The following is a 24,583-nucleotide window of genomic DNA, read 5'->3' on the forward strand; positions in this document are numbered from 1 at the left end:
GCTGCGCACATTCCCCGTTCCCAGGGAACAACCATTTCCGTGGAAAATTCCCAGCCTGTGCACGAGGCTGCGTGTTCAGCCACGGCTGCGAGAGCTTGCATGATAGCCCCGGACCCGCTGCAGGTCAGCGTTTTCCAGCCGCGCTCCCCGCTGGGAGCAGCCTGCCTGAGAACTGGCTCCTTCCCACGCTGCTGGGCCACATCCTGCATCCCGGCCTGCGGGTAAACAGCCTGGGGGACATGCCCAGCTCAGGGACATGTCCATGGTGGCCAGACCTGTGGGCAGAGCAGCCCCAAGGCTCTGCTCTCTGGCAGGCAAGGGGTGATGCATGCTGATGGCCATCAGTGCACGGGTACGCCCGCTGTGGCGGCAGGACTCCTGGCCTTTACACCCAGCGCTGGAGAGTCTGGAGCTGGGAATGGAGCCATCCCAGAGGGCTGACAGACGTCCCCTTCCTGGGACAAAGCCCTCCCTGTGATGTGACAGGGCGGCCGAGCACTTAGCTCCAGAGCTGAGGCCGCAGCCCCCAAGCCTTGGGACATGTGGTGCTGCGCCAAGCATGCTGCCGGCCCCACAGACCCAGAGCCTGCTGCAGCCCGGGCCCTGGCTTGAGCAATTCAGGGCTCGAGCAGCTCCAGGAGACGGCAAGCCTGGCCCCCAGGGCCCAGCTGGGCACTGGGCTGCTCTCCATGGTGCCCTCACAGCAGGCACAGGGCCACCAGGCACTGCAGGACCTGGTAGGAGCACAAGGCAGGAGCTTTCGTCCTCCCTGGGACCTCTCTGCCGAGGCTGCACTGCAGCGAGGCCGTGGGGCCAGGCCCGATACGGGAGGTGATGGGGCAGCTCCTGGAGCTGCCCCGGTGGAATGGCTGAGCCCCGACACAGCAGCCTGCCAGGTGTGTGGGCGATGCCCCTGTCCCCCAGTAGTGGCAGGAAACCCTTCCCGGTGTTTTCCAAGCCTGGTGGCTCCCGGGCCCAGCCCTCCATTACCCCCTGCCCTGTTCAGCTTCCGCAGAGAGCTAGGACACCGCGGGATGCCTGGATGCTCTTTGACAGGGCTGCTTCCTCCTTCCCTGGGTCTACGTCAGTCCGGTGCTTCCCAGTTTCCACCGGTAGCTGGGAGAGGGTTTAGGACGTGCCTCGGCTTTACCTTCTGCTCCTTGGGTGCTGCATGCTCCCACGACCTGTCCCGATGTCCCCCAGGGACACTGATGCTCTGTGGCAGGTTCGCTGGCCTGGACCACAAGGTGCGTGCTGCCACCACGCTGGCTGCCGCAGTCAAACTCAGCACAGCTCCCTAACGAGGGTTACGAACACCGTGGAAGGAGGAAATAGGGCTGGGTATTGCGGACAAATCCAGGCCCAGATCCCAGGTTCTCCCAGGACCATGCTAGCACCAAATTGTGCTCTGAGAGCAACAAGGTAGGGCTGGTGGTAGAGGGATGGTGGCAGGACACGAGATATGATGCTTTGGGTGTTGGCAAAGCTCCTGGTACTCAAAAATGTGTTTGTTTTTTTCCTCGTGCAGACTCTGCATCTGATCTTGACAAGGTCTTTCCATACCAGAGAGCCTCCACCCTCACATACAAGACGATTGCCCATGGATATATGATTTCCTTTGGCCCTACAGGAGTTAAACAGCACTGAGATGCTGAACACAGCTGAGGTGAGCTGTGAGCCCTGCCGGGCTCCAGTCCCCAGCGCAGGGCTGAGCACCCGATGGTCCCAGCCCCAGCCCGTGCTCGCACGACGCACAAGTGGCACACGAGGACGGTCCCAGTGGGCTGATAACAGGCATCTGCTCCATGAGAGCAGGGCCAGGAGGCAGACAGGCTGTAAATGCCTCAGGGAGATGTAAACTAGGCCCAGTTGCCCAGCACACACTCAGGAGTGGACAAGGGTCTGAGCAGGGAGCTGGGGCAGTGGACAGGGAGCACCAAAAGCAACATGGACAACTGATGACATCCCCCGAAAACACAGCAGCAGCCCAAAACAGAGAGAAATGAAGAAAAGCTTGGGGTGGGACAGGATTGTCCTGGGCTAATTAGCTACAGTAGGCAGGATGTGAGATCTGGGTGGGGGACACAAAGGCCTCGGGGGGGGGGGGGGGGGGGGGGGGGGGGACAGTGCCAAGGGCAGAGAAATCAGCGCCGAGCCGTGGGGAACTGGGGCACTGTGTGCTCTAAGCACCAGGGAAGGAAGAGCTCCCAGCTCTCCCTCCTGTCGAAGGGATCAGACTGAGCTCTGGCTGGAAGTTTGTATTAAATGTTTATAAGGGTTGAAAAAACATGTACAAAAAAGGTAAAATCCACACTTGCCACTTCTCCTGGAGAGGCTGGTAGAAACACCCCCTCCTCCCCATACCTCCACCTTCCTCAGCTGCCCAAAGACAGGCTTTGCTCAGGGCAAAAAAAAAAAAAAACCATCCTGGCAGCATCCTGGAGGGGGGCAGCATTATCAGAAGCACAGCCAGGAGCTGACCCCAGCGCAAATGCTTGACGCACGCTTACACTCAGCCCCTTCTGATGTTAACATTATATTGCAACTGCTCTGTTGCAGCACAAGGATAACGTGTGTGCCTGGAAAGAGCAAATCCAAAGGGGAAATCTTGCTGGAAGCTACAATGGCTGAACTCTAATAATACAAAAAGCATCAGTGCCTTGGGCTGCTCCCTGTATGGGGCAGGCCCTAAGCACACAGTCCACAAATGCCCTAGAAAACTTCTACGGCTGTGAAAGAGCGACCTGAGGGGCAGCTGCCTGGTTGCCCCAAGCATCCAGGAGCCAGGGCTGGGCAAGTGGGGATGGGGAAGGCAGGCAGATGCTGGCCAGGACTCATGTCAGCCCTCACAAGGCAGCAGCTGATGCAGCACGTTCACATCGGGTAGTTGAGAACAACATCTTGCTTGGCCAGCTCCAGCAACATGGGGTCATCGAAGAACTTGCTGATGCTCACATCCTCGCTCAAGCCCTGCAGAGCAACCACAAACCCGGGTTATTCCTCTGGATGCCAGCACCCATGCGGCCATCTTGGCAGAGATCCCATCGAAAGGCCCTGGTGTCCCACAGTAAGAGCAATTTTCAGGCTCGACAGGAGAATTTGCAAGGCGTCAGGTGCTACTCAGCAGGTAACACCTAACAAAGACACCTACCCTCTCAGGAAGCCTCTCAGGAAGCTGCCAACAGGTGGTTCCTGTTGCTGAGCATATATACACCAGCTCACTGCTACCCCAGGCTGGAACTTGATTCTCTCTGCTCCCTCTGCAGTCCCACTCACTAAACCAGAAAACAGCTGCTCCTTTTTCTGGGGGACTAACAGGCTAAACCAGGCCACCACAGGGCACTGGGAAGGGAAGAGGGCTCAGTGGATGCTGTGGGACCCCGCTTTGGCTGGAGCTGCTGTCAGATCACTGCACTCCTGGGGCCGTCACAGGCACCAACAGGCAGCACAGGGCACAGAGTGAGGGAAGTCCCGAGGCACAAAGGACATCGGTCCTTTCTGGGAACATGGAGGGGATGTGGCATGCCCAAGGGAGAACACTGCAACATCTCAGCTGCTGCTACAGATGGACAGAGGGACGCTCCAGGGATTACTCCCAGACCTACCTTCCTGCGCCTGGTCTTAATCATGAACTCTCTGGCCAGATGTGGGGCTGGCTGCGGCTCCAGGGGTCGGATGACGATGCTCTTGTCCAAGGGGTCACCGGGCACAATCTGAAACAGGACCAAGGCATGAGAGCAATGCTGGCAGCTGGTTTAATCTCCAGGAGAGCCTGAACTACAAGAGGAAACACCCCTGGGCCCCAAAAACACCTCCTGCTTTGGTGTTACAAAGCCCCAACACGGCATCTGTTCTCCTGGCACAGAAAGCTGTCACATCACCACCTGCGATCGTTCCTGTGAGGAGTCACTAATATGGTGTTGCTAATCCAAGCCAAGAACACGTCCCACCTTCTCTGCCTGCTGTTGTAATCTAAGACCTCTAAAAACCTGCTAACCAGAATAACCCACATGGGTCCCCATCAGTGTTACCCTTTCTAGAAACCAGGCACATTTAACTCGTCAGAGCCAAGCCTCTGGCTTTTCCATCCTGACATTCAAGCCAGCCTTGGGGCTCAGAACGCTGCTGCTCCCACCTGGATGCACCACATGTAGCTGTGTGTCTCACAGGCTCACAGTGCGGTGGCTCCCACGAGACGCAGTTTGCCCCAGATAGGGAAGAGGCCACAGTACAGTATTGTGTCCCAAACCCTGTCCTCTGTAGGTTTAAAAAGCCTTCTCTGAGAGGTGAAACTGAACGGTGGCAATCTGTCTTAGGGCAGACAGACAAGTTCAAACCCTGCTCCCCGAGCTGCAGAGAGCTGTGTGCACCCGAAGAGCTCCCTCCTCCTGGCTGAGGATGCCGTCTCCCCAGGCACTAAAGGACCTTTATGCTCAGCGAGCAGCAGCATTCTGCACTCCCCAGCTAGGGCAAATGGATGTAACCTGGAACAAAGATGCTGGCTTCTGGCAGACACTTAACAGCTGGTGCACAAAGTCTCCACCAGCTCCCAAATGCCTGCATTCGAGATCGTCTGAGAGCAATCTCCAGAGAAGTTCACCTACCCAGTGCACGCTGTGGCACTAAGCTCTACTGAGAGCACCTTGCACAACCTGGTGCCTGGTCCTACCACGCTCCTCTTCCCCATCTCACCAGCGCATGGACTCACCTGCCAGTGGTGGAAGACAGACAGCGAGAACGCTTGTCCCTGCGTGTGGGTCCTCAGGTCTGTCTCAAACCCAAAGGAATCAATGGCTGGGATGAAGGCTTTGATGGTGTAGAGAGGGGAACCCGGGATCGGAGCATCTTGTGTCACGTGGCCTCTGCCCAACAGTCAAAAGATTAGTCTTCCCTTATGTCCCCTTGTATTTGTGATCCCGGCCATCCCCATCTCACACAGTATGGGGCTGGGATCAGCCAAGAAAACTTTCAGCTACCGCTTCGTATAGATTTCACCCTCTCCCCTCACTTTAAAACCAGCACGCGCCAGGACTGTAAATGTCTCTGGCAACCCAGATCCCAGACAAGTAGTTGCTTCTTTGCAGTGTAAGGTGATGGCAACTGGTCAGAGCAGCTCACCTCCGCCGGGCCAGCACCGTGTACACCGCAGAAACGCAGTCAGCAGGGGCCTGCACCTCCACGAAGTAGTAGGGCTCCATCAGGCGAGGGGTGGCCTGTGGGGAGAAAGGGACACATCGCCTGAGCCTACAGCAGCACCAACATGATGTGGCTCACATGAGTCAGAGGCTGGCATGCTCTGGTCAAACACAGCGCCTGACTGGGGATGAAAGGGTTCCTCCTGTCCCAGCGGTGCCCAAACAAATCCCAAACACACACTAAAAGGAGCTGTTCTCCTTCTGTCCATGACTGGTGTGCTACCCTCTCCCCCACACCCACCTTCCCCTGCATGTCTAACACTAGCAAAATGGGAGGCAGAGCAGACGCAAGCAGGTTTCCAGCCAGACTTCAACATGAACACTCATAAAACCTGCCTGCCAGTCTGAAAGGGCACAGGAAGCATTAACGGATGAATGAGCCAGTTTAAACCGACATCCTTGGGGCACATACTGCAGCGTGTGCGCAACCTGCGGTCCTTGGAGCCTCCACCCTGCCAGACCCCACAGGTGCCAGCACAGCACGGGGCTCAGTCTTTGTCACACACAGCGTGGTCCTCACCATCAGGAAAGCAGAATACACCACTCTCCGTGCTGTTGGGATGATCTGTCCCCCACCTCTGTGCAAGGGCTCCTGAGCAATCACTGCATCCAGAATCTTAAACTTCACATTACGGATCACTGAGGAAGGGAAAAAATGACAGCAAGTGACTTGAGGGGGGATGTTCTTTGCCATACCAGCACCAGCCACACATCCCCAGAGACACAAAGCCCGGAGATCCCAGTATAGAGCTAGAGCCACCAGAGAAAGTTCTAAGTTTAATTCCAGCAGGGAAAGCATGACCACGTCCTAACCCTGCACACTCCAAGACAGGCAGTTCAGCAGTTAATCTTGCAGGGTGCTCAGCTGTCTGTACCAGAACTGTGTGAGGGCAGAGTCAAGTTGCCTGCTAACAGCCCCGGTTTGCAGGTAGGCACCAAATGTCAGTGCCCAGGTGGAAACTACAGCAGGGAGAAAGGGGGAGGTTCTGTTATCTCCCTCGTCACTCATTCCCAGAGCTGTCCCCAGCTGTGGCGTGTGAATGGAACAGCCACTGAGGGACTGCAAAATCACTTGAGTGCTTACAGATGGCAGAATTTATTGATCTTGTTAGCTTCACTTCTACCCAGGTTCTACTTACGTTCATCACAGAGAGGCCCTTCCCTGGTCCCCCACTGAAATCCCTGCACGATGCTGTCCTTCACAGAGCCCAGCAGTGCCTTGTCCACCTACAGACAGACAGACAGATGGAATGACTGCTCAAGAGACCAAATGTGCATCATGAGGCAGTAACAGACAGACCCCGGTGTTTAAAAGTCAGTTATTAGAGAAGCAGCCATATCCCTCTATAATCCCCCTCACAGCTCAGGAACATCACCACTTTCAGAGTTCGGCATCCATAGTTATAAATTAAAAGAGTCCATATTTTGGTAATCCTGAAAGACAGGCCGTTTAGTTGCCAGTTCTGAGGATGTTGGCCCAAATAGCAGAGCTTGAAAAATAACAGGAAGTTTACTAGCCTATGGTATGACTATGGTGGAAGTCCAACAAATCTGAGATACTGCAAACCATCAAGTACTCCAACAGCCTTAGGACCTTGCTGCAGGTCCTGGAAGAAACTGTCACCTCTGGACACCACAGGACAAATGTTTCACTGCAATACAACCCCGGTGCCTGTGTTTCTCACCTCTGAGGGTAGCGTATCATCTACGAGGATGTTTGGGCCAGTAGCGTCTGGCCCAAAGGCCCAGATGGAACGGGCAGCCAGCAAATCCCAGTCATATTTGGTCTGGAAGAATTCACCCAGTTTCTTTCTGATAGAAGAAGAACAGAAGAAAGTTCAGGAAACAGGTCTCTGCCTTGCACTCACAACATATTTATAAACCTGTTCTCTTTGCGTATAAAATGGTCTTTTTAAAAAAAAAAAAAAAAAAAAAAAAAAAACTGAATGCAAATTGTTTGTTGGGGCAGGGATGCGCGTGGACTAACCAGCAGCAATATCGGACACAGGACCCCTGCGGAGGGGCTGTCTGATATTGTAGATCCCAGCACTCCCCGTCTTCCCAATTATTCCCTTCTAGAAGGATTCTTGCGCTCCCCAGATTGGTCATACCTGTTCCACGTTATCTGGACCACTTCATTTTCAATGTCCTCCGCAAGTCCCTTCTCCAGAGGCTCAGCAATCATCGTGATCTTGTTCCTGAGAAGAGAGACAGTTGCAATTAGTCCACGGAATGATGGAAATGGCAGTAATTGGCAGGACCTAAGGGACTGCGCAATGCCTTGAACACAGCCAGGGAGAGGAAGCCATCCTTGTCTTTCAGTGTTACTGTCTTGCTTGTAAAGACAGCTCACACTCTCAACAACTGCTCTCTGAAGCCTGCTCATCTCCAGCAGCAGATTGCTAAAGGACAGGACTGCTCCATCCCCCCGCCAGATGTCCAGCGCTTATAAAGGCTGTGGAAGGAAGCACAGCCAAGCCCAAGCAGGCCAATGGCGCAAGCAATATGCCTCTATCAGCCAGCATAAGCTGTGTCAGACAAGTTTCAGACACAAGGGATGCTGCCTTGGAGAACCCCACTCAAATGGGTAATCTTGCCCCCAGAGCAAGTCACTCCACATGTACAGCGCTTCAAAGACTATCCTGAGACTAGAACCTTTCTGTTCCCAAAAACAAGGTTTGGAGAGTCTACATCAAAATAAAGGAGGGCAAGAAGAACCAGAAGACACAGTGGAACAAAGGACAACTATCTTCAGCGTGACACCATCATTTTCATGAAAATTCATTTGGTCATTCAGCCCTACGTTCCCCACCAGATCTCCCTCTAACGCGTACATCTTATAACACACTGCTCGAGGAAGAAGACAAGACCAAGCTGTAAGGCTCCAATGCACCACCATAAAGGAACAGACTCATTTCAAGATTAAGAACAGATACAAGAAGATAAAACTTTTGCTTGGGAAGTTTGGGGCGTTGCTGAAGGCAGCACCGGGCTCTTTGGCACCTGCTCTAGGATCCCAATACACCCCCTAGTCTTGGAAACAACACAAAACTGCTGAGAGGGTGTGAAATTTAGTTAAGGAAAGGAGGATTATTTTATTCCCTCCATTATGAGGAAATTCCTGCGGAGCACAGAAACATCCCTGGGACACAGTGTGTTACTGAGGGGTTCAGCAGGCTGCCAGCTCAAGCACGTGCCACTTGTCTGGCCAACAGGCGCTGAGAACAGACCCCTCGGAGGGGGTGAAGCCCAATCTCCAGCGAGCCCCTCCGTCTGCCTGTCCCCCAGTGACCAGCTCACCAGGGGTGCCAAGGGCTCTTACTTCTTATTGGGTGTCTCAGCAAAGCACTTCAGGGAGGACGTTTCCACCACTGTCTCGCAGAACGTCACAACTGGATCAGCGACCTGGAATAACAGCAACAGGTTTGTGGAGGTGTTTGTTTTACTCAGTTTTCCAGTACTTTTTCTGGTTTTAAAGGGCTGTTTAAAACCTTTGAACATCTACAAGAAAAAATAAATAAATCTGGCAGTATTTTAATCAGCATTTCATATGAAATGCTGAGGCTTGTACAGGAAGGGTTAGCAATTCCTTCCATACAAGAAACATTTTCATCTAATTCCAGGTAGAAGAAAAATGCACTCAGTTTATTTATTTGATGTTAGCTAGGCAGTGGCTGCGGTGCAGGAAAGGGCTGGAACATGGTCACACACCCCTCTGCACACCAATTTTCAGGCTCTCAATCACAGCCTGTGTCTCAATCACCAGTGTAAGTTACTTCTGCACCCTAAGAGCCCTTTTTATTTTAAAGAGAGCTGACAAAATCCATGCTGCAGAGAAAGGGACCCTGACTGCAGCACAACAGACCTTGGCACTGATGACAAGAGTCTCAACTGCTGGCAATGAAGGGGACCCTTACCCCCCTCCTGGTCCTCTTATCACAGGCCCGCGAATATGCCAAACCTCCCTGCCTCCTGTACAAGTGGCTTCCACAGGACTGGCTGCCTACTCATTGCAGAGCCAAGGTAGGAACAAGCTCCTGAGTATCAGCCAGAGAAACCTCTCTACAACTTGCAAGCCACAAGGGAATTTACTGCAGTAAACCTCACCAGACCCCTTCAACCCACACTGGAGAAGAATCAGAGGAAGACAATCACCTTGTACATTTTGCAAGGTTTATCTTCCTGTCCTTCCGAGTTTGGGGAACAAAATCCCTCCCTAGCTGGGAAGGCACTTGTCTCATTTCCTCACCTTGATATCGATCTCCGAATACATCTTCCGTAGATCATGCATCACACAATCCAGATAGAGCTCCCCTGTCCCCAGGATCACATGTTCCCCTGACTCTTCCACCTGAAAAATAAGAAAAGGATTCAACTTACAGCATTACTGCTCACAAGGCCCTTGCTTTCCAGGCTCCTATATAAACCTGAGGATTTATCAGCTGTAAATAATTCAGCTAGGATCAGAGTACCCAAGAAAAGTTCCCACAAGCACGATCCCAAGCAATGCAAGTAGACAGAGTAGCTTAACATTGCGTGGAAGGAACAAAAACCAATGCACCCCAGTCCCAGCAACAGCACTGCCAGTAACCATCATAACTGCCAGGCCATGGCCATGCTGGTGGCAAACTGACCACCTGACCACCAGCCTTTTCTAGCAGAAAGTGATAATGTGCTCTGCAGAAAGCTGTCTCCTGAGCACAGCAAGGTGAGCTTTTCTGTCAGATTTACAGTTTTCTGCTATTTCCACATGATTTATGAGATAAACCGCAACCACATGAAAAAATCCGGAACAAAAAAAACCAACCCACAGTAAAAACGACTTTTAAGATCAGCCTACAAGGCATCCCGTAACATAAGCTAAACACAGACGGCACACATACACCCGAATACCTTAGTAGTAAGTGAGGGGTAACTCTTGTTGACTTGCGAAGACCATCTAACATTTTGGGTAGCTCAGAGGGGTTGACTGGCTCTACAGCTATTTTGATGACAGACGTGGTGTTGAACTTCAAAGGACGAAAGATCTGAGCCTGAAACCAGATAAGGACAAAGAGCTGAACCTCTACATCATTACATGGACTTGGAGTTTGACACAGCATTTGAGTTATTCTCCTTTCATGAGATGCTCTCATGCCCTGGCCCTTGGCAGGCGAAGTTTATTTAACGTCACCACTGGAGCTTTTAAGATGCTCTCCAACCCCCTGACTCCCTGTAAGCGATACCAGTACCACACACAGTACCACACACAGTACCTCCTCATTGCCTCGAGGCTCCGTGACGGTTGCAGTCTTCACTATGGGCTGGTCCACTCCTTCTATCAGCACCCAGTTGCCAGCAGGAACCCGGTTCACCTCAATGTGATACCTAAAAGACAGGGGAGCATGACAGCAGCATAGAACGGTCTGGGTGGAAGGAACCTTTAAAGATCATCTTTCTTGTTCATCTACAAGGCAAGGACCTTCCACTAGATCAGGCTGCTCAAGGTCCATCCAACCTGTCTTTGAACACTTCCAGGGAGGGAGCATCCGCAGTCCCTGGACAACCTGTTCCAGGGCCTTACCACCCTCACAGTGAAGAGTTTCTTCCTTACTTCTAACCTAATCTACTCTTCCATCACAGCAGTGCTCGCTGCTGTCGGCCTCGGCCCCTTGCAGCTCTGTCCTCCTCCCTGCCCCTGGCAGCAACGACTCCATGTGACTTCTCCCAAAAACAAACATATTGCCAGAGCTTTCCATAGCTCCTGCCACCGAGCTCCAGAGGCGTCCAACAGTGCAGATCTGTGAAATCCTCCTCATCTTCCAGGGTATAGTTTTCTCTAGGACCTTCACAGGCTGTCCAGCATGGATGGTACCACTGAGCACTCTGCCAAAGGCATGGAACTGAACACCGTCATCTGTGCTGTACATTTTCGTTGTGTGACACATCAGCGGACCCTTCCCATGGAAGAGAAAGAAGACCCTTTCAAAATACAGTCAGGAAATTGACACACGCATGGTAGGACTTATAGATACAAATCGATTAAGGGGCTGCAGCTTAGAAATACTTGTTGCGACTTGCCACTTTTGACTTAATTCCCTTCCCCTGGAAACCTTACATCTCTTTGCCTTGGACAGAGACCCTTGGAATGACTGTGGTGTGCTTTTCTGAAGTTCTCCTCCCTCCTCTTGCGAAACAGTGAATAGTGGTCGGGACAAGGCCACGAGTTGGGTGGATTACAAAAGAAAAATGTCAGCTGCTGGCCTGCAAACCAGTGCAGTCTCTCTCTGCTGGGCAGAGCACCTGAGCCCCCACAGATCACAGCTTTAAGTCCCACAAGAGCACCCCACAACCGGTGACCTGGCAACAGCCACCACTGTATAGTTTTGTGGGGTTAATCCACAACTCATTAAAATAAGAGATTAATTTTCTCTCCAGACTCTAGAGAAAAAGTCACAAGTTCCTCACTAAACTGCTGGGCTGGCCTTTGATGGTTCTTGACCACTCCGAATGCGAGCTCAATGCAAGCTGGATTTGAAGAGGAATTTTCTTGCAAGGCTTTGACAGGAAAGAGGCTTACTAACTACGGTAGGCTTATTTTATCAGTATAATTCATGTCAGTTTTCTCAGAGTTTGAGAGTGAATCAAACTTCATGGAAAAGGGACAAAAAGACAGCAAAAGGACCTGAAATCACCCTGCAGTTCCCACGTGCTCTGAAGTCCTGACCTAGCCTCTGATCTTCTCTGAACACTGTCAAACAATTCTCTCTCTCAAGGGCTGCCCTGGCAGGCAGCTAAAGTTTCTCAGAGTGAAGAGATTTGTTTCAGTATCGGATGAGAGGTTTCAAAATGCTGCAAGTCAAATCTGTGCAGTTGGCTGTCTAGGAGGCAGCTGCTCTGTTAAGTCAGTGAAAGGAGTGTGTGTTTGCCACACTTTTGGACACTCAGAGCAAAACAGAAGAGTTTCCTTACATCAGGGTCGCATTCACTCATGGCCTCCCCTAGATCAGAGTCAACGCCACCAGTGTAGGTATGCTCGATTTTCGTCTTGGCTCCCACCTTTGGGGAGGGAATATGCTGCACGCACATGTCCACAAAGCCTGGAAAAGTAATACTTCATGAGAACATGATTAAGCAGGGTAGAGGAAAGAAATGTACTCCAATAAACACAAGGCAAATCCTTTCTGAATGCATTGCACCCACAGCAAGGGGGAAGATGTCTCAAGCTGTCCTTTGGGCAAATGGTTTATATTTTATATTTGAAAAAGCAAAGCTGAGGAGGGATCTGTGCAAGTGGGCACTCCATGGCTGCATTACAGCCCTTAAACTCAGCCCATTTGTGACTAAGCTATTGGGAACATTGCAGAGGAGAAGACAAACAGCATTTACCTGTGAATTCCCCAAAGAACTTCTTGCAGACAAGCCGCAGGAGCGGTCGAATATTCAATTTCAATTCCTCTTTGGTCAGGTGGATGCCAAGTTCATCCAGAGTCCTAGGCAGGGTCGTGTCCACATCCCCCACCACCTGCAAGACAACGAGCACCGCTGTTAGCTTCGCTGCAGGTGTCCAAGTCACAAACTCCCAGGTGTACCTTCCCACACCAGCCTGTCACCCTCAGTGCTCTTTAGAGCTCACGTGAGAACTGCCTGGCTGGCTCATATTATCACTTGGCTGATACCAGAGCACATTACAAAGAACATAGGCTGTTCTACTCACTGTACAAACACAAGGCTGTATTTGCAAGGAACGACTGCAAGGGTATGCCCATCATTTCTGTGTGTGCTCAAACCCAGGAACACACGAAGATCACACTGCGTTAACGGGATCAGAGCCCCACAGGCACCAGACACACCACCACCTAGTGCTCAGTCCTTGAACACTCATGTCTGGAACTGCAGGAAGGAGAACAAACCCCCACGTACCTGAGCCAAGATCTTGTACAGGGGCTCAAGAATGAACTCCACAAAACTGCGCTGGGAACTGCTAGTTGGGGCCTTTTTAGTGAACTTCCGTCTGTTAGGAGACAAAAGGAGAGCAATGAAGAGCACTCTGCAAGCACCTACTGCACGCACACACAGCCCCTGCTCCTCTCAGGTTATCTTCTCCCTCCCAGTCTCCCCAGGAAGCAGTCATGGATACAGGAGTCACACTTACTCCCAGTGAAGACCAGAAGAGGCTTTCTGCTCCCACTTAGGGGATTCGTGAAAACCACATGGATTCACACCAAGCAGGAGGCCTGACAACCCTTCCCACCTACTACTCCATCACAGGACCATAGGACAACTCAAGCTGGCAGGGACCTCAGGTGGTCACCTAGACCACATTTTACAGAGGAAGCAAAACAAACAAACAAACAAAAACAAACAGCAATAAGGTAATAGACATTTAAACAGGCTTCTTACGTCTTTGGGTTGAAGTAGATGTCACCCCAAAGTCGCTTTGCGAACTCTTGGTAATTGATATCTCCTAAAGAGAAAAAGCAAATGACAAGAGACTTTCAAATAACACTGTATTTCTCTCATTTTGCAAATCTTTGGTTTTTGCCTTTTACAACAACCCTGAGGATTCGATGCAACGCTGGTGAGCGAACACTTGGTACCAACTCTGAATAAGTGACTACACACTGATCTGGGGAGATTAGACAGAGAAGTGGGCAGAAAACAGACTACTGAGGACCATACCAGCAGCCCAGGTACACCGTGGGTTCAATTTGCTTCCCAGGAGCATTTCAATTGTCTTGATTATACACAAGGTTAGAGCTGAGAAGAGCTGGCCTGACAGACTCTGCACTGCAGGAACCCAGTCACATCTGCTTCATTTTCCAAATGTTAACACTGCAACCTGACTATGTAGTGCCAAGGTGCTGGGATGGCTCACACCCCATCGCCCCGCAGGCTTATCACAAGCATTTTCTGCCTTGCTGAACATCTCCAGGTTCTTTTCTCTTTTTCAGCTGATGCGTTAAGTGCATAGCCAAATACCCAAGCACTGAAGGAATAGTGAAGTGCTTGGCTGTCATGGTGGATTTACAAATAATAAGACAGCGGTGATAATTTACAGCAGTTTCCAAACAAGCTTTTGCTGTGGGCAGATGTGCAAGCATAAGAAATTTCATGGTGGCTGAGGTTTTGACAGTTAAACTACTATAACTCATGTTATTTGAAGTGTGGTGACTGTACATAAAATCCCTGGTGGCCACAATCAAACATTACTGACTTCAGGTACCATTCAGCTCATGTCTTCCCCACATGGATGACATCTCCTACCGACTGTGCCTGCATGCTTTATTAATCCCCAAAAGAAGGGGTATCATCCTAGCAGGCACTGAGTTAATTCTGCGATGCCCAGGGAGCTCATTTATTTCTCCAAACTCATGAAGACGCATGATAGCCCTGGCACATCAGTCTCTGACCCCTACAATTCTTCCTCCCTTGGGCCAACTTCTCTGCAAGAGCTAGGCCAGCTGCTCTACAACATCCTTGTCCCCTGCTCACTGCTCCTACAGATCACCCTAAATTCCCAATGTGAGACTTCAAAATCTTGGCTCTATAGCCAGCTAATGCAAGCAAAAGGCCCACTTTACAAGTGGCAGATTGCCTTGAGTGGGCACCTAGGGAACAGAAAATTAAATCAAAGGCAGAAAAAAGACAGTTTCTTAAAAAAGACCGAAGGGCAAGAGTGCAAAACCTTGTGGGCCAAGCTTGCGCCTGGCTGCAGCTGAGTCTCAGACTCTGGAGACTTCAGGGAAAAGGCAGGCAGAGCTTAACTGCTTCACTTCTGAGCTCTTCTGATAAGTAGGCAGAGTGCAAGGCATACACTTGCCTTCAACTGCCATAGCAGGAGTTGCTTTTTCTGCTTAAGGGTACATATAAAACACGGACTTCTGACTCCAGAAATATTTGTCAGGAGAAACTATTTACCTAAAAATAAGTTAGAATTGTATTTTTGGAAAGACTGCAATAACGTTATCTGGGGCTCAGATCTGCAGTACCTCTCAAGTTCTGAAGTTCAAGAGTGCATATATTGGCTATACATATATATATATATATATATATATATATATATATATATATGCAGTGAAAGCTGAAGCAGAAAGCCTCAACAAAAAAAGGTTAGAAAATAAGATGTTAAAGCATACAAGGTTTCTGGATAATCCTCACCATATGTGTCTGCATAAATCTTTGCAAAAGATCCCAGTGTGAAGCAGATGCTGTACTGCGAACTGGAGAAACACACGTTCCCCAGAAGGGGAGACAGAACGAGGTTCTCATCGGTGGAATACATGCTGAGAGGAGACAGTTTTTAGAGAAGAAAAAAAAAACATCAATGTTATGAACTAAGAAAGACACTTAAGTCTATTTCCCACATCAAATAGCAGTATGTGATAGGCGAGGATTTTACGTTGCCAAACAGTGGCTTAAAACCAGCTGCAACGTGCTCACCTGTTGGAATTTCAGGATCAGTATCATATTATGACTACAAACCTCAAAGCTGTAGTGTACAAAGAAATATTTAAAGACCTAGAACTAAAAAATTATCAGCACAAGTGCTCTGTATTGTTTATCAGGTAGAGTTTTTCTTCACCTAAAAAAGCCAGCAAAGTCAGTCAACCAAGGGAAAAGATAATACAAGGCAAATAACAAGGACAGAATTGAACTGAAACAACTTTAATGAGTTCACAGGCATGCTAAACAGGATGAATTATCCTGCTACGAGCTGCATGATGCCAGTAGCGACTCAAAAGAAGCATGCAAGTGAACTCGTGCAAATTCATTTTGGGGTTATCCAAGCTACAGTGCCAACACAAACTGAAGGGAAGGATGCTGTTAAGAAAGTCACCTGAGTGGCAAAAGAACCCACAGAAACAAAGTCTTGCAATTGTCAAGGTTAGAGAAGACAACCCTCCCTTCTCTGAGGAGGGTCTTGCAAGATTTGACCACAGCAATATTATAGTCTCTGTTTAGGGGTTGGGACAGCAAATTCCCTTTATTTTTGTAAATAACTTTTAGGAGCTTTGAGACATTTCAGCCTACAGTTAGGGATACAGCCTGGACTTCTTAGGGTATTTGAGACATTTGGGAACACACAAGTTTCCCCCCTCTTGCCCTATGTCCACTTTCCATACTTTGTAATAGGGAAAAAAGTGCTGATCCCACGAAGCCTGTCAGAAGTCATACAACAAGAGCCAATCCTGCCTAATCTGAGATGAACTTCCACTGGTTCTTCTTGTCCCATTTTCTATGATTTAACATATTAAGAGACAAGCTCGTGAGACTTTTCACACACAGGGCTCCCAAAGAAAAGCATCTGCAGTGAAACAGGGACAGCAAGCGCTAATAACACACCATCCCAAGCACATACCTTATCAGACCGTTAACTTCATCTACAATATGCCGGAGTTTGTAATAGGCATCTGTAGGGGGCAATTTCAGCTCCAGGATCAGGCGGTCTATTTGTTGATGCACACAGTCACTGCTAGCCTTTCCTGCACCGCGTGCTTGATCAGCCTCTCTGTGTTCAGCATCACCTGCGGGGAACAATGAGCACAAACACCCTAGCAAAAGCCCTCCACAAAATGCTATCTAGGGCATGACAGGCAGTGACCCTTACAGGCAGGGTTGCAGCCTGTAGAAAAGCCTAAGCTCAGCCATCAGCGATCAGCTGATCTTCCTGAGATTTAGAAGTAGGTGCTAACCCAACCAAATTCCTTGAATCCTGCCCCTTGGACATCTCTGATATAAATAACCTGTTCAATTTTAGATATTATGGAGATGCAAACAAGTCAGGGAATCAGCCTACAGGTCACATGCATCATGCCAAACCTGGCAACAGACGCTGGAGGCTTGACTCCCTGATTTGGCTGAAAAACATTTCCTTCTCAAACTGTCCTTCAGAAACCCTTCAGTACTGAAAGCTGAACCCATCCCAGGCCTTCATGATAAAGCAAGATCAAGGACTCCACTGCAAGAGTTTGAAATGAACCTCTGGCAGAACTTGACACTCACCCCTCAGCTGCATCAATGAAAAAACAACACCATCTGAGATACGAAGGCCTGCAGTCACCTCATCGGAAAAATTGACATGACCTTCAGAAAAAAAAAAAGAAACGGAGGTGAGAACGAGAGTAAGCTCAACCCTGATCCCAGCATCGCAGAGGGTGGAAAGCCACCCTCAGCTCTGTGGCTTGCACTGGTCACAAGTATCCAGAGAGGCAAAACACAGACTGCTTCCTCCTTGGACAGTGACTCAGGAGTGGCTGCAGAGCTCTGTATAGGGTTTTGCTTCAGTTTTAATGCCATTTTTGAGAATAAACACAACTAGTTTAACAGTTTCTTTTCCTCACGTTTGTTACCGTGTTTCTCACAACCCTGTGCAAGTACTTCAAGAAAAGGAGAGAGATTGTTTTCCACCAGAGAACAGAGGCCTTTCTCTCCCGTCTTCCTGTGTTTAACTTCTCTTAGCTTTAGCTGTAACTCAACAGATGCGTCCCAAGACCCTCTTTCCTAAAATCTCAGCTTCCTGCAGCACATTGATCTGTGATTACATCCACCCAAAGAAGCCTGTCAGAAGACTGAGTGAACTCCTTGAAGGAACAGTGGGCAACAGCATTTGAGAAAGCCACGGTCCACACCGTGCACATTGGTACCTAGAAAATCCAATTCTACACCTGCTTCTCATGTACTTCAGTCAAACATCTTCAGCTCCATTAACCTTCACTGTGCCCACTAATCAGAAACACAAGCCTAGCTACGAGCCAGCAGTACAGTCATCACGGCTGGAAGAGATTTCTGAAGAATGAACTTAGTGAAAGGCTTGGGTCCCAGGACTGGACTGAAAACACACAACGAAGCACGGGGTTCCATCTTGAAAGAAAACTTCCCAGGGTTTCATTGCACTTAAGTAACATTTCCAGGTGGATCAGTGAAGTTTCAGGGTATAGATTCTCACTTTGTTTTTCTGAGAGCCAATGCTACGCAGACCCACCACAATCCAACATAAAAGTTCTTTGAAGGCTCTCATTAACCACTGAGCTGTACGTGTTTTTACTGTTCTGCTCCTACCCATGGCACTGCCCAGAGGACCAAAGAGTTTCATTAATGAGAGAAGAAACCTTGAGTCACACGGTCATGTATCTGCTTCACACATCAAGCTGCCTTCAGCTAAGTGCATCCCAAACCAGGATTTTCAGGATTACACAATCACCTGGAGTGTCGATGATGTTGAAGAGAAAAGACTTTCCTTTGGTGTCTGGCAGAACAATAGTCACTGGTGTGCTCTTGATGCCTACTCCCCTCTGAAAGATAGGAAAGCAGGATTATCAATTAAAAGAGAAAGAAAAATCACCATGTAAAAGATGAACAAGGACAATTAATCAAAAGGACTGAAAGAAGTAAACATCCACCCAGCACAATCTCTTCCTACAGGGAGGGAGCAGCAACCTCAGATCACTGCACTGCCCAGCCCAGCTCCCCCATCCACACCAGCTCCGAGTGGTGAGCTACCACTCCTGGGCCACACAATCTGTGCTGACTCCAGCTAAGGAATTATAACATGCAATGCCAGAGACAGAAGATCCATATTTCTCTGTGCTTTCACCCTTCTTCTGCTACCAAGTTATACCTCAAAGCATAAGATTTAATCATACAGAGTACAGAGCACAGCAGTAAGGTGAAGAGAAAGCAATGCATCAAAGGATTGTTCTGGCCGTGACAATACCTAGCGAGTAGGACTAAATAAAATTCCTATCCATGCCACACCACATGGAATCAGAGCACCCAGCTAAGATTTCCCATCAAAAGAAACCTAGGAGAAACGTGTATCTTGACTTCAGTTTTTCTCCTTATCCACCACTGCCGCAAACCCCCTCCACCTCTCTCTCTTGAAGAAAATGGTTGTAGTTGCCTACAACCAGGTACGCTGGGATAACTCCAGTATAGATCTTCAGCTTTACACAGGTAGATAAATAAAATCATACATGGAGATGAGGGTTGCAGGAACTGGAAGAAAGTTGGACCAGGGACCTTCCTAAGGCAAAGCCAAGAGGAGTAGATCATTTTATTGATGAAGAAAATAATCTAAATGTGGAAGGCACATAAAGATGATAAAAGAAAGAGAAAGAAACTGTCTACAGTAACTAACTGTGAGTAAAGCATAAGACAACTGTACAAAATCACTGCCTGTTCTGCGAGGCTCACTTACCTCTTGCTCTGTGAACAATATATCGGTGTAGCAAAGCTGCAAGTACAAAACAAAAGTCAGAATATCCCTTTTTTGTATCAAACACTATGTTTGAAACAGGATGTGATAACTCTCTATACATGGTTAGCATGGCAAAAATAGAGCCAGAATTAGGACTGTACTCTGGTTTTCCAGTCCTATGTTCTGATCACAAAACCACATTTTCCCCACATACGATCCAAAGGCAGGAATGTGCTGAAAGCTCACTTACATCCTGGTCGTAGCGCTTCCGGATTTCTGGGTGCGTCTGTTCTATCAGGCAGTCAACAAAACAAGTCTGAAAAATATCAGATCATAAGGAAAAAAAGAGGTGACCATGCTGAAACAGACGAATACAAATACGAGCCCATCCCTCCTATGCAGTACAGAGAAAGGTGAGTACAGAACTATTTCCACATGGCTGAAAGAACAAAATAACTGCACAGCCACAAATAACTGCAGAGCAACAGGATCAGCCAGAGAATGAGAATGCTGCCGCAAAGATCAGGGGGTCAAAAGACCAACAGCAAAAGTAAGCAAGAGAGAGATACCACCCAACAAACTTTGGATATTCACACTACCTTGCCATGGTGAAGGTGCCCACACAGAGTCACATTTCGAATTAGCTCCGAGTTGTCCATCAGATCTGCCAGGAAACTGGAGGAATGAAACACAAAAGACTGTTGGAGGCTTCTGCTGCGTCTAAGAAAAGTAGGTGCCATTTCAGCTACGCTTTCTATCTGAGGTCCCTCCAAATCCTCTCCAAACTTTCATTCTGCCAATGCCCTGCGGAGGAAGAATCCCACTTTCCAGATGGGGAGGACAAGAGAGTTGGAATGCTAGACAGATGGCAGTGGGTGGGAGGAGACAGAGCTGGTAAAACTGCCAGTGATGAAATATTACTGAATATCTTCCTTCTCTTCTAGTCAGTATTAGAGCAAAAGTCACATCCATGTAAGCAGATGATGAAATACTTCCGCTTGAATAGTGGCAGGTAGTCAACTAAATCACAGGGGTGGATAACAAGCACCCCACACATTTTTAAAAGATGGCCACAGGGCTCCAGAGACGATTAATTCTGATTTTCAGGTCTTAAAACAGTGATATCCCCAGGGACTCAAGGAAACAGTAATGGAATTTAAATCTTTTTAGAATCAGCAGCTGAGCTAGGGAATGATGGACTGGTCACTTCTGCATAGATCCTGGCCAAAATATAATAGAGATCCTAAATTAGCAGCTACTCTAAAAAATAACGGGAAGCTATAAAACAAGTATCAATTATTATGGGTTTGCAGATATTAAGTCCTGTCAAATAATCTCCTTTTTAAAACTCCTTTAATTTTCTCTGATGCGGCAGACTTCTTAGCATATGAGATTTTGATTAAGAGCTAAAAAAATACAAAAATCAATAACGATACAGATTAAAAGCTTGCTTATTGGTCTTAAAACAAGGCTAAATGTGAAATCAATACCAAGCTTGCAGGTTTCTGGTTAAGTCCCACAGGGACTTCCTCTTGGCCCCATCGTAACCATTTATATCAACGAACAGGAAGAAGAAGAATTCATTACTGAAGGAACACGCAGAGGACACAGGACTCAGAAAAGCAGCAGATAATGAAGAGCACAGGCCATCGACTAAGTGCAAAATGGGCTGCTTAGAAAAATAAGACCAAGCACACTGTTTGCTTTATATCTGGCTATACTGAAAACCTCCCCGGTCAATGAACACAGCCATACCAACAATAAAGGGGACAGCCCATTTCAGAAAGGTCCTGGGCATCTGCATATGAACTCCAGGGAAATTTTGCTGCCAAAAGGTAACAGGATCCTTGGTGGTATAAAGGACTGTGCATGTTGGGGTCTGCTCGGCATACTGGGAACTGCTACTAAGCCTGCGTCTGGATTTGGTATCAACACTTGAAGACAGCTATTGAGAACTGGAAAAGGCTCTGAGTACCCATGAAGCAGTGCATGGGTTGAAATACCAGCCTAGCAAAACACTCACACAGCTCAATCTGCCCATCCTCAAACAGAAAAGAACATACAGAAACACCACGAACGTGAGGATACAGAACCCCTCCCCCCATCAGCAGAATGCAGTGCCTAGGCGTCAATAATAAGATCGCATATTTTCATAGACAAGGGAAACAAGTGTTTTTATTCTTTACCAAAATCTCAGCTTTTAAATTTGTTTGGATTTTTTTCTCCCTCCCAGAAGATTTTCTCCTGGTGTACCACGGGCTGCTTTGTGGGGTACAACCAGCAGACACCGTCAGGCACAGCAGTGCAGCTTAGCTGTGAAGCCTGCACTGACCCACACACAGCTTGGCAGTGGCTTTTGTACAACCAGCGGCAGACAAATTCTCCCTGGCAACTCCTCCAGGAGAGACAGGAATGAATTTGAGACAGCCGTAGGCCTACATGCACTGGGATGAAATCAAAATATCCCTTTCGGCTGTAGGAGGATGAGGCGTGCCACATGCTGACCGAATAAATACTTCTTGAGCCAGTCAGGAAAACTTGTGTTCGGCAAATCTGCAACACAAAGGTTTCCAACTGCCGAGCTTTCTATCAGCTGCTGAGATGAGAAAAGATTTACATTCTAGTGTCAGATAACTGCACTATGCTGCCTGCGGGAGGCAGATTAACTGTAAAATGTTTAGCCTTGGACTTTCTTCCTCTTCTTTTTGGTTCAAATTCTGGGAAACAGCTGCATATTTTGCAGCATATATTGCTGGTTTATTAAGAAACAAACCCACTGCCCCTTGTAAGCTTCCTCCTCCATACAGTACACACCCTTTTGACTCCCTACCTTTGCCTGTAAACAACAAAAAGCGAGGAAATAGCAGCACAGATGGCTTTATCCAAAGTACACGCTTAAAGCTCTACATGTTACTTACTCCATCTCATAGACAGTGACCGGTAATGTCTGTTCCATCAAAGAGAACTTTTTGGTTTTCACAGGTTTAATAATAGGCTCTGAAAACAAGAGAAAGAACAATGCAATGCTGTTATCAGTGACCTGAACCCAACACTCTCAGAAACAGTCATGCTGAAGAGGGATTTTTTGCAGACAGAAACACATTTTTAAAGTTGACAGATTCTTTTATTTTTTTTATATGAGGATCAAACGAGATGCCTTAAACACATTTTCGTTTCTCTTTAAATATCTTTGCAGCGTCTGTCGATATCTGTTTTTCAAAAGCCAGTTTGCTTAGCTTTTGCAATAATCCAGAGTGCTAAAATGTGGGCATGGCTAGACAAACAGAAGAGTTTGGCCTGGGGCTGACAGGGAATTCAACAGGGACATTAAAACTGATGGGGAGAATGGAAGGCAACGTTATTTTCCTTTTCCAAGGATCCATGACAAGTTCTCCTCACCCCACACCCACCTTGCTGCTTTGTCACCGCTTACCAGTGAGAGGCTGCGTGTCTTCCTCTTGCACTATCGTCTCTATTCAGGCCCATAGACCTCCTCAGCAGTGGGATAGTACTTCTTATCCTCGTGCAGCACACCTCCATCCCAGGGTGGTCTTCATCGTGGTCCCCCATATCATCATCATCGTCATCATCCTCAAGCTGCAACCAACACTCGCATTTAGTTCTGCTGGCACCGAAGTGCTCTATAAACCTTAACTGCCCCAGAAAGTGCTTGGCATCATATATCCAGAGAGCCATAAGCCCACAGGCAGCCAGGAAATCACCAGACGCGGTGGCTCTGGCATGTCACAACCAGCTTTGGAGCAACCTGCAGAAATGCCCTCAGGAAGCAGCACGCATCCCCCCACCGTGTGCCCGCTGCTGACGGCCCCGCTTCAAACAGACGGCACAGGCAGCAGCTCTGTCCTTCGCTCACAGACACGACAGAACCACACTGGCACACGTAACACAACCCCCGCACACACAAACCCCGCTTTTAGGCTTCTAACACAAGAAGGGGCACCCGCTGTCCTTCATCTCCTTCCTTGGTGTCGCACGGCAGAGCACCTGCCCCTGCTGTCCTGCTCAACGCTGCCCACATCCCTCGTTGCTGCGTCTGTGGAGCTTTACAGTGTTTGTCACCAGGGAGTCGAGCTCCTTGCAATAGCGCAGCGGCACTGGCACACATTGGGGTCAGATAAAGACCTTACTTAAAGCACACGGATCCTTTGAACACAAACAAAAAAGCCAAACGTGACTCGAACTACCAAAGCTCCCAGTTCTGGCAGCGATTCACGCCGAAGCAGCGCCTTTCCTTACCGCGGTACCAGCAGGACACTTTTTATTGGGTCTTTCCAGAACCAAACCCACCGTGATCCTCAGGAGCAAAGCCAGAGCCAGACCTGCTGACAGCACAGCCCGGTGTGGGGACGGGCTCACCAGGCGCTCAGCACCTGCCACATGCGGCTTCCCCCCAGCACCACCACAGGCAGCGAGGAGCAGGATGAGGCCTCAGCGCACCCCTGCCGCTCACCTCGTCCAGGTCCTTGGACTCCCTGCCCAGCTCGTCGTCCTCATCATCCGAGTCCAGCTCCGGCCCGATGTAGTTCCCGAACTCATCGTACAGGTCGGTGTCCATGCTGGGGGCGGAGGGACAGGGTCAGAGCGGGGCACGGAGCCCCTCGACCACGGCCTGGGACCCCCGGGACCCCCTGCCCGGCCCTGTCCCGGTACCCCCAGTACCCAGTGCCCCCGGTACTCCCAGCCCTGTCCCGGTACCCCCAGCCTTGTCTTGGTAACCCCAGCCTTGTCCTGGTACCTCGTCCCTGTAACACCCCGGTATCCCGGTGCCCCGTCCCGGTACCCCCAGTACCCCGGTACCCCCGGCCCTATACCCCCAGTACCCCGGCACCCCGGTGCCCCCCGGTAACCCCGGCCCTGTAACGCCGGTGCCCCCAGTACCCCCCCGGTACCCCCGGCTCGGTACCCCGGCACCCGCCGGCCCTGTACCCCCTGTACCCCAGGTGCCCCGGTACCCCCGGCCCTGTATCGCCGGTACCCCCGGCCCTATCCCGGTCCCCCGGTGCCCCCGGTACCCGCCGGCTCTCCCCGCCGCGCCGCCCAGGCCGTTGGCGCCGCCGCCAGCCCCGCGGAAGGCCCCGGGCTGCCCCCGCCGCCTGCCGCGACCGGCCCAGGCCGAGCCCGGTGCCGGGGGGTCCCGCGGGCCGGGCCGGGCCGCGCGGGGCGAGGCGGGGCCGGGGGTACGGGGGGG

General features: G+C 49.6%; 1 protein-coding gene across 1 annotated transcript; it reads right to left on the reverse strand.

Moving 5' to 3' along the window:
• Positions 1–2,249: 2,249 nt before the first annotated feature.
• On the reverse strand, positions 2,250–24,460 carry EFTUD2 (elongation factor Tu GTP binding domain containing 2). Its single transcript, XM_040536470.1, is given in 35 exon segments — positions 2,250–2,970; positions 3,606–3,713; positions 4,709–4,862; positions 5,119–5,213; positions 5,716–5,834; positions 6,335–6,422; positions 6,881–7,007; positions 7,307–7,393; positions 8,518–8,600; positions 9,445–9,546; positions 10,089–10,120; positions 10,123–10,228; positions 10,451–10,565; positions 10,941–10,981; positions 10,983–11,014; positions 11,017–11,131; positions 12,147–12,274; positions 12,564–12,699; positions 13,098–13,188; positions 13,578–13,641; positions 15,336–15,460; positions 16,537–16,627; positions 16,630–16,702; positions 17,177–17,202; positions 17,205–17,261; positions 18,379–18,469; positions 19,375–19,410; positions 19,625–19,690; positions 19,974–20,049; positions 22,293–22,371; positions 22,808–22,849; positions 22,852–22,908; positions 22,911–22,971; positions 23,846–23,951; positions 24,408–24,460. Coding segments are annotated over 34 exon segments (2,904 nt in total). The 5' UTR covers position 23,951; positions 24,408–24,460; the 3' UTR covers positions 2,250–2,874.
• Between the last annotated feature and the right edge of the window lie 123 nt (positions 24,461–24,583).

The sequence above is a fragment of the Cygnus olor genome, chromosome 25 (assembly GCF_009769625.2).
Source record: "Cygnus olor isolate bCygOlo1 chromosome 25, bCygOlo1.pri.v2, whole genome shotgun sequence".
NCBI classification, from domain to species: Eukaryota; Metazoa; Chordata; class Aves; order Anseriformes; family Anatidae; genus Cygnus; species Cygnus olor.